The 13,132-nt window shown below is 40.7% G+C and overlaps 1 protein-coding gene across 5 annotated transcripts in view; it reads right to left on the bottom strand.

Moving 5' to 3' along the window:
• SLC35D4 (solute carrier family 35 member D4) overlaps nt 1-13,132 on the bottom strand; it is a 137,492-nt gene that overhangs the window by 111,768 nt on the left and 12,592 nt on the right. For all 5 annotated transcript variants that reach the window (XR_012847636.1, XM_075826346.1, XM_075826348.1 and 2 more), the window contains exons 4-7: nt 8,821-8,902; nt 8,072-8,149; nt 6,488-6,513; nt 1,346-1,397 (exon numbers count right to left, since the gene is read on the bottom strand). Coding sequence is in view for 4 of the 5 variants with exons in the window: in XM_075826346.1 (XP_075682461.1) it covers nt 1,346-1,397; nt 6,488-6,513; nt 8,072-8,149; nt 8,821-8,902 (238 nt within the window). In the remaining variant the exon portion in view is untranslated. The remainder of the gene's footprint in view (nt 1-1,345; nt 1,398-6,487; nt 6,514-8,071; nt 8,150-8,820; nt 8,903-13,132) is intronic.

The following is a 13,132-nucleotide window of genomic DNA, read 5'->3' as shown; positions in this document are numbered from 1 at the left end:
CTGAATCTGCTGAGCTATGTTACAGTATGGAGGATAAACAGCAAATCTGCTGCAGATGATATATATATATATTATATTAAAAAATGTAAATCTATTGTAATTTGAAGCAACGCATACCTGGTACAGTCAGGTTAGACTCCTCTAGACATAAGCCCTTCCACTGTGCTGCATTGTGACAGGTTTCTCACGCCATCATGTGTGTACAGTAAAGGAAATAAGTATTTGATCGCTTGCTGATTTTGTAAGTTTGCCCACTGTCAAAGTCATGAACAGTCTAGAATTTTTAGGCTAGGTTAATTTTACCAGTGAGAGATAGATTATATAAAAAAAAAAAAAAAAAAAAAAATCACAGTCAAAATTATATATATTTATTTGCATTGTGCACAGAGAAATAAGTATTTGATCCCTTTGGCAAACCCTTGTTGGCAAGCACAGCAGTCAGACGTTTTTTAGACGGACTTTAGTGGGCGGAACCTGTGACGGAGCGACAGAGTTAACAGAAACTGGTGTAAGTTATGGCGCAAATCTACACTATTGATTCCGTCAAAACGATGGAACTTTTGAACAACGGAGACAAACGGAAACCATTGGCACTGGATACGTCAACATTCAAATCAATGGTGATGGAAACAGAAACCTGTGGTTTCCGTTTGTGTCTGTCAGGGCTCTGTTCCGACGGAAAGTTCAGACGGAACGGAGCCCTAGCGCAGATGTGAACGAAGCCTCAGATAGGGCATAAATTATCTCTTCAGCAGCAATATATGCATGTAGGGAAGGGGGGGGCTCGACATACAGAGAAACAAAGAGAGTGGAGCTGGGTGCGGTGTGGAGGTGTTTCAGAGCTGCCAGGAGGGATTTGATTGGTAATGATGTAATCCTGTAGTTCACACACAATGAAAGGGTTCAAAATACATGGATGCCACTGAGCTGGGAAGAAACAAATGACACTGCTAGAATATTGCTGGCGAGTTAGCATGATATGTGCAAAAAAATGCCGGAGTGCTTCTTTAACCAGATTTCTACTAAATTAAAAATCCATGAAACGATGCAGCAATAAGTGGAATGACAGCTGAAAAACACTACCAAAGAATCACCACTACATCCTTTTCGAAGATTCACAGTGAGCAAGTAGAAATGCAGCGCTTGTACGAGTGCTTCACACCCTTCAAAACAGCTGATCGGCGGGGGTCCTGGGAGAAGGGCCCCAACCCATCAGCTATTGGTGGCCATCAATATTTAGGGACTGGACAACCACTAAGTTTGAGCATCCAAAAATACCCACAATATCAAAATCCATTCTTTCTAAATTCTGCACAACTGACACTAGCGAAGATAATAGAAGTACCTGTTTGTCATGTATAGGAAGACATCCAGCTGAGATGAGCAACAGAGTGACACTAGGAGGTAAGAAAACACATATGAAACATTACTATGTAAAGAAACAAAAAAGCGCCATTGGAAAGTAAGATGCAAAGAAAACAATCTAATGTTCTTCAAAATGTAAGCTAGACAGTATAAAGCACATGCAGAAACGAGGACATACTCTGCCCAATGCCAGAAAATCTTCTTGGCATGCCGCCGACACCATGTCAATGGCAAGATCTATTAAATATATTACTCGAAATGTACTGTTGGTCTCAATGGCATAAAAGCAGTCAGGCATTTGCCAACGTGGAGGTGGAGAGAGGCCTCACTTCCAATTCGTTTCAGTGTGATAGAAGTCTTTGTATGTCCTTAAACTGGTTTACAGGATTAGAAAAAGGATCTGTTTTTTTCCCCAGAAACAGCATCACGCTTGTCCATGGGCTTTATCTGGTATTGCAATACATCTCTATTCAAGTGATTGAGTCTGAAGTGCAATACCAGACACAGTCAATAGACAAGTGCCCCACTGTTTCTGGGGGAAAAAAAAAAAGCGGAGCCTTTTTCTAATCCCGAACAACAACTAACTTTACAACAGTAAAAAACAACAACATTGTAAAAGGTCTTACAATTGCTCTTCTCATATTTATATTACACATTGTACATACTGGGGTTTTTTTTAGGCTGTGTTTGCACTAGCATCATGGTGCCTGTTTATAACTGTGCAATGACAGCCACGTCAGATCGATTTTTAAAAGGATATAGTGAGCCGCGATGGACCACAATGGGGCACATCTATTAAGACTGGCTCTTCATACACCGGTCTTAGCCATCTGCTCCACTAGAGTAAGATGGGACAGATCTAATAAGGGGCTCATGCCTCTAAATAAATCTGTTGCATCTTCCCGCTGGTCAGGTCTGTGGTGTTGCACCATAACTGTGGTGCAATAACCACGGCACCATCCATTCCCGCACCCCAATCGCCCCATTTTGTAAAGCCACGTACCTTTTTCAAAGTGGCATGGGCAGCGTAAAAAAGGCCAAAAATCGCAGATTGCAACATTTCTACGCAAGAAAACTTGTGCAGAAAGCTTGATAAATTCCCCCCATTGCACTGCCTAGGCTCAGGTATCTTAAATGGGAAAAATAGTGCTGCAGACTGCGCTATTCTTTCCCTCAAAAATACCAGAAATGCCAGCAGAAGATGGAATAATGAGTCATAAGGCATCAAGTTTTGGAGACGGATATATACAGTGCATTCGGAAAGTCTTCAGACCGTTTCACTTTTTTTCACATGTTGTTATATTGAGGCCTTGTGCTAAAATAAAATATCACTTTTTTCCCCACATCATTCTGCACTCAATACCCCATAATGACAAAGTGAAAACAGAATGTTAGAAGTTTTTTCAAAATGTATTAAATAGGAAAACTTCAAATTTCACATGGACATAAGTATTCAGACCCTTTGCTATGACACATGACATTTAGCTCTGGGGGCCTCCCATTTCTCTAGATCATCCTTGAAAAGGTTTCTACACCTTGATTGGAGTCGACCTGTGGTAAATTCATTTGATTGGACATGGTTTGGAAAGACACAACTCTGTCTATATAAGGGTCACAGCTGACAATTCGTATCAGAGCAAAAACCAAGCAATGAGGAGGAAAGAGCTGCCCGCAGAGCTCAGAGACAGGATTGTGTGGAGGCAAAGATCTGGAGAAGGGTACAAAAAAATTCTGTAGAACTGAGAGTTCCCAAGAGCACAGTGGCCTCCATAAATCTTAAATGGAATAAGTTTCGAACAACCAGGAATCTTCCTAGAGCTGGCCAACCCACCAAACTAAGTAATCGGGAGAGAAGGGCCTTGGTAAGAGATGTGACCAAGAACCCAATGGTTACTCTGGCTGAGCTCCAAAGATCCTGTGTGCAAATGGGTGAAACTTCCAGAAGGTCAACCATCACTGCAGTACCCCACCAATCTGGCCTTTATGGCAGAGTGGCCAGGAAGAAGCCTCTCAGTAAAAGACACATGAATGAGTTTGCAAAAAAAAATAAAAAATCACCTAAAGGACTCGCAGACAGTGAGAAACAAAATTCTGTGGTCTGATGAAACCAAGATTGAAATTTTTGGTCTCAATTCTAAGGCCTCATGCACACGAATGTGTTTTGGCAGCCACAATTCACCCGCAAAACTGCGGGTGAATAGCGGATTCATTCATTCTTATGGGCTCATGCACATGACCTTGGTTTCCACTGTCCGTGCATTGGCTGCCCGGACCGCAAAAAGATAGGACATGTCATTATACGGGCCACATTTGTGGTCCGGGCTCATTGAAATCAATGTGTGCACGGTCCGTGATTTGCGAGATGTGATTGCTACGGTCGTGTGCATGAGGCCTAAGCGTCATGTCTGGAGGAAACCAGGCACTGCTCATCACCTGCCCAATACCATCCCTACAGCGAAGAATGGGGGTGGCAGCATCATGCTGTGGGTTGTTTTTCAGCGGCTGGGACAGGGAGACTGATCAGGGTTGAAGGAAAGATGAATAGAGTGAAGTACAGAGATATTCTTAATGAAAACCTGATCCAGAGTGCTCTGGACCTTAGACTGGGTGGAAGGTTCACCTTCCAACAAGACAATGACGCTAAGCACACAGTCAAGACAACACAGCAAAGGCTTAGGGACAACTCTGTGAATGTCCTTGAGTGGCCCAGCCAGAGCCCTGACTTGAACCCAATCAAACAGATCTGGAGACCTGAAAATGGCCGTCCACCGACGGTCCCCATCCAGCCGGACAGAGCTTGAGAAGATCTACAGAGAAAAATGACAGAAAATCCCCAAATCCAGGTGTGCAAACCTTGTGGCATCATACCTAAGAAGACTGGAGGCTGTTATCGCTGCCAAAGATGCTTCAACTGAGTCCTGAGTAAGGGGTCTGAGTACTCATGTCAACGCAATATTTTAGTTTTTCCTTTTCTATAAATTAGCAAAGATTACTAACATTCTGTTTACACCTTGTCATTATGGGGTATTGAGCGCAGAACGATGGAGAAAAACTTTTCTTTTTTTTTTTTTTCATTTTAGCACAAGGGCTGAACATAACAAAATGTGGAAAAATTACAAGGGCCTGAAGATTTTCTGAATGCTTGTATTTTCCCCATTTGTGTCAATTCTCTGTAGCCTTTTTTTTTTTATAGAAAAAAAAAATGTTCTGTACAATTTAATGAAAAATGTTCTGTACAATTGAATAAATGTACCACGCTGTATAAAATAACTTTCAGAACTGCAAGCAAATTGAATGAGGCTCTTAGGCTGATATTACTTCCCCAGTGGGACATTCCTTTACTTACGAACAGGAAACTTAGTTTGCAGAGGAGAAAGTTGTTGGATGAAACATATTCCAAATGTGAATAGTAGCGGTAATCGGAGTTTACATTATAAGCAGCTGCCGTATACTAAGAAACCTACTTGAGCAAAGACCTAGAATGTACTGAAAATAGTTTGGAGCTAAATATTCTAGATTACGTTAATAACTGTCATTTGAGAATAAACAATTACCTACGCCCAATGTATGATTTGAATGCAATGACGACAGTTCTTTTTTTTCTCTTTAGCGTGAATGCATAAGGTATACATTATACTAACTACTATGTAATAGGTCAACGGTTTTCTATACCGAGAACTATTTCAATGCTTTGTTTTGTACTCTTTCATGACTTGCTTACAAAATAAAAATTTTGATTTAAAAAAAGAAACCTACATTTTACGGATAATTGCTCTTTGAGATTAAACTTTTTATTGAAAATCTATAACTAGACTCTGATTTGTTTAATGAACCTTGCAGAGATTATTGCTCCATCCTCAGCTTCACGTTTTGTTCTGTAAGCAGTTTTTCTTGTTTTTCCAAGACAAATGGCTATGATCCAAGAAACACATGCTTTTTCATTACAGTAGTCACATTTGTTACCAAAAAAAGCTGTAGAAGTTAAATTATGTTCTATAAAATGAAAAAACAATCACATCACAGTAAAATTTGATTTAGGCCACTTTCAGGCCCTATGAACATGACCGTAAAAATTGTCCGGAATTGCAGACCCATTCATTTCTCTTGTCCATGGACACCTTTCCATTTATTTACGGGAAGGTGTCCAGGCTGTAGAAGTGTACCGCAAAAGATAGGACATGTCCTAGCTTTGGCTTTTTACGGTCCGTGCTACCATGCTCGGCACAAGGCCTCACACAGCAGTATTTTGGTCAGTATTTGGAGGCCAAAACCAGGAGTAAGTCCAAAACACGGAAGAGGTGAAAAGCTTTCAATTATACTTTTTCCACTATGTAGGTTCCACCACTGGTTTTGGCTTACAAATACTGACCAAAATACTGCCATGTGAAAGATGCCTGAAGGTATATATTTTTTCTTAAAAAGCAACATATGGTGAGGCACAGGGGCGATTTTTTTTAGATGCTATTGGGTGCTAAAGTAAATCTCCACTTTTATAGGTGGATTGTATTATACATAGTTCCTATATGCTGTATATGGTATGTAAGAAACAGTTTTGGGAGACAACGCTCCAAATTTTGGGTAAAAGTTGTCCATTAACGGAGGTTCACTTTAAATAAATGGAATAACATGCAAAAGGAGAGCAGTGACTCGCATTGCCACATCAAGTATCCATATGAGGAAGTTCACAATATGAGCACTTCTAGTCCGAACATCAGCACAGACAGCATGTTACTAGATACCTGAAGATGTTCCATATCGAAAAGACAATACGGCAGGACTTCAGATAGGTGGCCGTATGAGGTCAGATTACCATTCCCACTGCAGTTGAACTTTGCCCTCTCAACGTCTAACCCCTTTAGAGATCTCGATACATTCCACCTGTTCAGTACATTAACATCTTTACACTTATAAAGGGAAACTGCACACAAGGCATTTTGTATACCATGTACATCCATTATCAATCCATTTTGTTATAGGGCATCTCATACATAGCAATCCACATCTAGTAGATCAGCCTAACAGAATTGTAAATGAGCAAAACCTTTGTACTGAACGCTCAGTTTTTTTCTGTACATATTTCAGACAATAACAAATGAAGTACAATATACATACAGATACTCACCTGCATAATCGTGTGTACGAGCTTTGCTACAAATACAAAACAAAACACAGGAGTAAGAACATTCGATTTACAGCAAGGTTATTCAGGTGGCAAATTGCTCAAAGTTTCTGAGCTGAAAGGATCAAGTTCAATTTATGCAGAGCAATAAGATGGGAGCTGTTAACCAGTCACACAAATCCCAAACTACATCTGTAATACTCGGTAAACGGTTCTTTGAAATGAACACACTCTACCTGTTAGAAGGGTACCTTGACAATATGAGGATCACAAAGTGCCCCCCTGCTGGGACCCCCAGCGATCAGATGTCATATGTGTGGAAATCTGGCAGTAAGTGTTCAATTTCCCTCCAGTGCCAACACAGGGGTAAACTAAGCATTACACAGTGCCCATTTATATGAATGTTTTGTTTGTTTAAAGGGTAAATGGTGTTTCATAAAACTTTTGACACGTCATAGTGACATGTCAAAAGTTTTGATCGGTGGGAGTCCATGTGAGGAGACCCTTACTGATCCCTGAAACTAAGAGGCAGAAGCACTCAGCCGAGCGCAGTGCCCTTTCATCTGTAATGGTGTAACTTTGGATTTCCTCGGCTCTTCTGAGAGGCCAGGTTAGTTGGAGACGGGCTAATAGAAGTCTATAAGCTTGTCTTCAGCTTACGCCGTCTTTCCAAGAAGAACTGAAATTACAGCCGAAGGCGCACCGCGCTCAGCTGAGCGGTTCTGCCCCATAATTTCAGCGATTGGTGGGAGTCTCAGCACCCTGACCCCCACCGTTAAAAACTTTTGAAATGTTACGATGACATGTCAAAAGTTTTATGAAATGACAGTTGCTCTTTAATGCAGGACCGGTCTTCCATAGTGGGAGATGCTCTTTAGAACCGCTCTCCACTCTGTGATAAAATGAGATTAATGGGGTCCTGTGTTCAGGATCCTCATCTCTTGTCCACAGGTATATTTCAGAATCATTAAATGGGCAGGAATATTTTGATATGTCAAATTGTTGGGGTGTGGTAGCAGAAAATAACGGGGTCCAGGTCCCCATTGGGAATTGTGGGATTCTCTGACAGAGCACAGAGGTTTCTTCTCTGCATTGCAAATTTTGAAAAAAAAATTCCCATTATTTCTGATACATAAACCGGCATTATCAATTCTTCAGCCTATTTATCTATGGGTGCAAAAATGCAGATCTCATCCTGTAGATGATTTAATTTATGGGGGTCGGTGCAAGTGACAGATCTCCTTTACATTAGTCAGGGAAGGACAGTTGTGTACAAGATCAGAACAGGAAAACTAGAACAGAACCCATTAGTAACAATAAATCCTGTGTGCCCTGCTCCGCCGCTCACTAGCTCTTTAGAAATTATAACCGTTACACTTTTTTCTTAAGATTACATCAGTGACCTACACGATCTCTAAAAGTATGGAGCAATAAATACAATGATGCAAGAGAACTGTAGAGTCAAAGGTCTACATCAGACAAAGTACAGACTAACATTTTCTTTAAGATGTTGGCAGCTTTTTTTTTTTAAGGCAATTAAGGGTTAAATCATTTATTCAAACCAGATATAATATATGTATCTCCCACCTCTCTGAAGAAAATTCTCTGGACTGCATAGGTAACAACTTCGGAAGCATTGTGCAAAGTCAAAAAAACAGGAATCGGCTATAAAAACGTGAGGAGAGAAAAGTTAAAGGTTTACTTTCATTCACACATTGAATCTGTAAAAATGACAAACAATATCGGCTTAAAAGTAGCTGGAAATGCTCTCTTCTCTTCTTTTATATCTAATAGCATTAAGAAACTGACCCTATTCTATTGGCCTTGTCTATCAGATGACCTGTTGAGAGGTGCCCTGTTACCAACAAAACCCTAAACAACGAACATGATACTTGAACGGCGCCACACCGTTCCACAGCACAGGTTGCGTGTGTTATTGTATATCAGCACCCTTCAGTTCAACGGAGCTGGCTGCAATACCAGACATCAACCATGGACAGGTGTGGCGCTGCTTCTTGAAGAAAGCAGCCATGTCTTTATAATCCTGTACAACCCCTTTAAAGCTAGAATCACTCACAGTTTTTAAAATAGGAGAAACTAAAAAGTCTCTTATTTATAGCAACATTCTCGATGAAAAAAATCCCTGAACACCACATTTTTCAAACATTTGCTTGTTATTGTTTGCAGGTGTCGACATATATCTGCCCACATGGACATAATATGCAAACTGGAAGTGGATGAGCTTTACATTCATATATTATATTAAGTGATAGGTGTAGAGATGAAATCCTAGTAACCAGGGTGAAAGTACAGAACATGCAGGTTATGTTACATACCAGCCTTGACAGAGCCCTGGAACCTGCATAAATAATGCCCACAAAGAAAGCGGATGCTGGAAGCCATGACACAACATCAGACCTGCAAAAAGTGAAGAAGGGGTCATGATGAAGAGTGCAGAACATACAAGTTACAGATCCTATAAATGTCCAGAATTAATGGATTACAGAACTTGTATTAAAGCAATGTCACCAGACCTAGGTTTCAGGAATGGCTACTAGTTTTATTATTCCTTTTTAATGCATATCTATTACTTAATATTGGGCGATAAGACAGAACCTTTATTAATCCAAATTTCACACTCCACTAAAATTAAAGGGGATGTCTCACAACAACAACTACTCCTGTCCTTATGTCATGTGAGAAGGATCCCCTGCTTGGCTCCCCCCCCCCCCATGTGCCAGCTCGGAAGGCCACTCTGTAAAGCCTTGTTCACACGGCGTGTATTCGACGCGCCGAAAAACGCATGCTTTAAGCTTCCCATTCACATCAATGGGAAAGCGCATTGTAGTGCATAAGACGTGCTTTTTTTTACACGCACGCGTTTAAAAAATGCGTAGTGTAAAAAAAGGAGTGTCAGGTCTATTCTTGGCGTGTAAACCACGTCAAAAATTCGCCTAAATTCATATAGTCAATGTGAGTCCTAATTATGCGCCAAAAATTGGAGCATGAAACGTGTCAAAAACGCAACAAAAAAAAGCAACAAAAAAATGTCTGTGTTCTAAAAAGCACTTTACAAAAATGCGAGCGTTTTTGACACATTTACATGTCTTTTTTTTTAGCTCTGTGTGAAGAAGGCCTAAAAGCCATTGCTGTAGCGGAGATGCATAGCTAGACACCAGGCATAATACAGAGGGAAACATAGGGAAGTCAAGACAAACTAGACATAAACAAACGCCTAGCAAGAGAATATAATAGGATATCCTAATGAGGATTGGTCATAAAAGGACACGTTTATGTTCAGATAATGACTCAGGAACGACACTGGAGGTACGTTGTGGTACAGATTCCAAACTCTGTAAAGTGGCAGCCATCTGCATAGCTAAAGATCTAGAGACCACGGCTGGTAACGGTGCTACGAGAAAAAGCTCCCGAGTCGCTTTTGCAGAATGGTTTACAGCTGATCACGAGGGATCTGGATGACAAGACCCCATACAATCAGCTGTTGATGCTGTGTGAAGGAAAGTCCTCACTTTTCCTCTAGAAGAAATCAATGGGTTGTCCACGTAATGCATAGACGAGTTGGGTCCTCCAAGTCTAGTGGATCGAAGACACATGGATAGGGATTGTGTAAAGTTGACCCTCTCTCATTTGAAGATTACACATTACAGAATCTGCCCAGAATGACCAATTTAGACAGGATGGTCCAATAGTTGTGTGGACATATTGAACAAACGATTTCTTGCAACCTCTGAGAGGCATCTGCTGAAAAGTTGGTGCAATTGGATTTTTTTTGTTGCCATCTCTCCATCTACAAAGGCATGTGTATAGATTTGTATGCTAAGCACATATAAGAGTTCATTTGCTTGTGTGTTCCAGTTTCTATGATTGTTTATAATGTGTAATTCATTGGCTTAGTATTCTCAGGTGGTGGCAGCGATTAGAGATTATCTAATGTGCCCATAGTGGGGTGCTCAACATGCCAGGTTAGGTCAGAATGCCAGGAGCTAAGTAAAGGACATTCCGGGTCTAACTTCCCCTGTGGAGGTATGGATTGGAGTCATGAACATGGAGGCAATATCAGAAAATATGAGATTTAAACAAAAGAAAATATGGGACCTTTGGAGAGATAATTTCTTCTCTTAGTTTGTGGGTTGTGTTTGCTCTCTTTAAGGGGGTGGCTATGGGAACGTTGTAGGGGTTAGTAAATTACGTGTTTGTTTTTTTTCTTCAAAAAACAATAATTCTATACAAAAACCCTCCTTTCTTTTTTGGATCCAACGTTTTAGCTTAAAGGGGTTGTACCAGAATTAACAATTCATACCTATCCATAGGACACCGCTGGGAGCCCCACAGATTGCGAGGTCGGGGATACCGAACTTCCCTGTTCCTAATCAATGAATCTCCCCCCCCCCCCCCCCACAGTGCGGTAGAGCTCAAATGGAGCTGCGGTTGAGCACACGTCTGCCGCTCTATTCAACGTCTATGGGACTAACAAAACAGCCAAACGCAGTACTTTGCTATTATAGCCCAGTCCCATAGACCTTGAACGGTGTGGCAGCGGGCATGCTCAACCACCACTCCATTCAAAGTCCTCCTCACTGCAGTCGAGAAGTGAAGAAGAACGGGGGTTTAGGAACCTCGTTCTTGTGATCGATGGGGCCCTCAGTGATCAGACAAATAAAACCTGTGGATAAGTATTAATTGTCTATTCTGGCACAACCCCTTTAAAAGAGTAATAAAAAAAAATATATATTGTATAAACAAAGTCTTATTCATTAAATGTAAACACATGCCTCTCAACCAAGGGTTATCTCATACTCCATACAAAAGAAAGCCTGGAACGCCCATCAGCACTTTGAGTATCCTTTGCCAGCCTTAAAGAGGCTCTGTCACCACATTATAAGTGGCCTATATTGTACATGATGTGATCGGCGCTGTAATGTAGATCACAGCAGTGTTTTTTATTTAGAAAAACCATCATTTTTGACAGAGTTATGACCTATATTAGCTTTATGCTAATGAGTTTCTCAATGGACAACTGGGCGTGTTTTACTATATGACCAAGTGGGCGTTGTACAGAGGAGTGTATGACGCTGACCAATCAGTGACCAATCAGCGTCATACACTTCTCTCCATTCATTTACACTGCAGATATCGATATAGCTATATCGCTATGTGCAGCCACATAAACACACTATAACATTACTGCAGTGTCCCGATAATGAATATACATCACTACCAGCCTGGACGTGGTGTGTATTCAGAATCCTGACCACTTCTCTGCACTTCTCTGTGATTTACAGCATAGCAGGCATAGTCTCGCGAGATTACGCTGTAAACTGTCATTTACAGCGAGATCTCCCTGTGCTGTGCATCACAGAGAAGTGGTCAGGATTCTGAATACACATCCCGTCCTGGCTGGAGGTAATGTATATTCATTATCAGGACACTGCAGTAACGTTATAGTGTGCTTATGTGACTGCACATAGCGATATAGCTATATCACTAAGTGCTGTATAAATGAATGGAGAGAAGTGTAGGACACTGATTGGTCAGCGTCATACACTTCTCTCTACGCCCACTTGGCCATATAGTAAAACACGCCTAGTTGTCCATTGAGAAACTCATTAGCATAAAGCTAATATAGGTCATAACTCCGTCAAAAATGATCGTTTTTCTAAATAAAAAAACACTGGTGTAATCTACATTACAGCGCCGATCACATCATGTACAAGATATGCCCCTTATAATGTGGTGACAGAGCATCTGTCATCAAAATGTTGTTTTTCTATGTTTTTACACAATTTTTTAGTATATTATAATATAGGTTTTCATTTATATTATTTACGTCTTATAACCTACTATGTGATCCTGTTAAGTTTCAACTACACGTTTATTGAAAAGACTACACATGATCATTCACAATGGTTCTCCCTCTTAGAATACATTATTTAGTAGCCCCTTTATATGATGAAAGCTGAGTGGCCTGTTATGTGACTACACTGCTGAGCAATAGTGAGTGTGAATGAGTCTGAAGGCTTGAGCTTCAGGAGCGATGACCAGGGGCAGGCAAATCCCATAGAACGGTTTTTGTCTAATTAAAATTTCCTGCAAAAACTATGCAATAGGGAGTAGACATTGAATACTCAAGAATATACATCTCCATGGTAACCGACAACAAACAAATTGTGTAGTGTGAACCGGCAGTCGTAATTCGTTCCATTTGTCCCCTACTTTATGCGGTTGTACATTCTGTAAGTTAGGAAGAAGGACAGATAGAACGGAGTAAGTTGTATTTATGCAAAAGAAAAAAAAGAAAAAAAAAAGTTATCTGGAGCAAGCGCATCAAATTCTTGTAGGTCTAGTGATCTCAAGATACAATATGTTCAAATCACAATGTTCTTTCCGGTTCCATTAGAACTTCAAACCACATTCAACTTACACAACAGACATGAATAGTAGGAAGAACCAACCAGTAAGGGAATTTCAATGGCAAAACGACTGTGAATTACTGGGCGCTGTATTACGGAGATGTATATACGAATTAGCTGTGGTACGTGTACAGTGCTGCTCTATACCGGTGCCAGGGGAACGGTTTCTTTAGAGATGAGGTGATGGCGGCTCTATTACTGTATATGACCCTGGAGA

Source organism: Rhinoderma darwinii, chromosome 5, assembly GCF_050947455.1.
Source record: "Rhinoderma darwinii isolate aRhiDar2 chromosome 5, aRhiDar2.hap1, whole genome shotgun sequence".
Classification (NCBI taxonomy): Eukaryota; Metazoa; Chordata; class Amphibia; order Anura; family Rhinodermatidae; genus Rhinoderma; species Rhinoderma darwinii.
The sequence above is the reverse complement of the archived record's forward strand: the minus strand, read 5'-3'. Positions and strand labels throughout refer to the sequence as shown.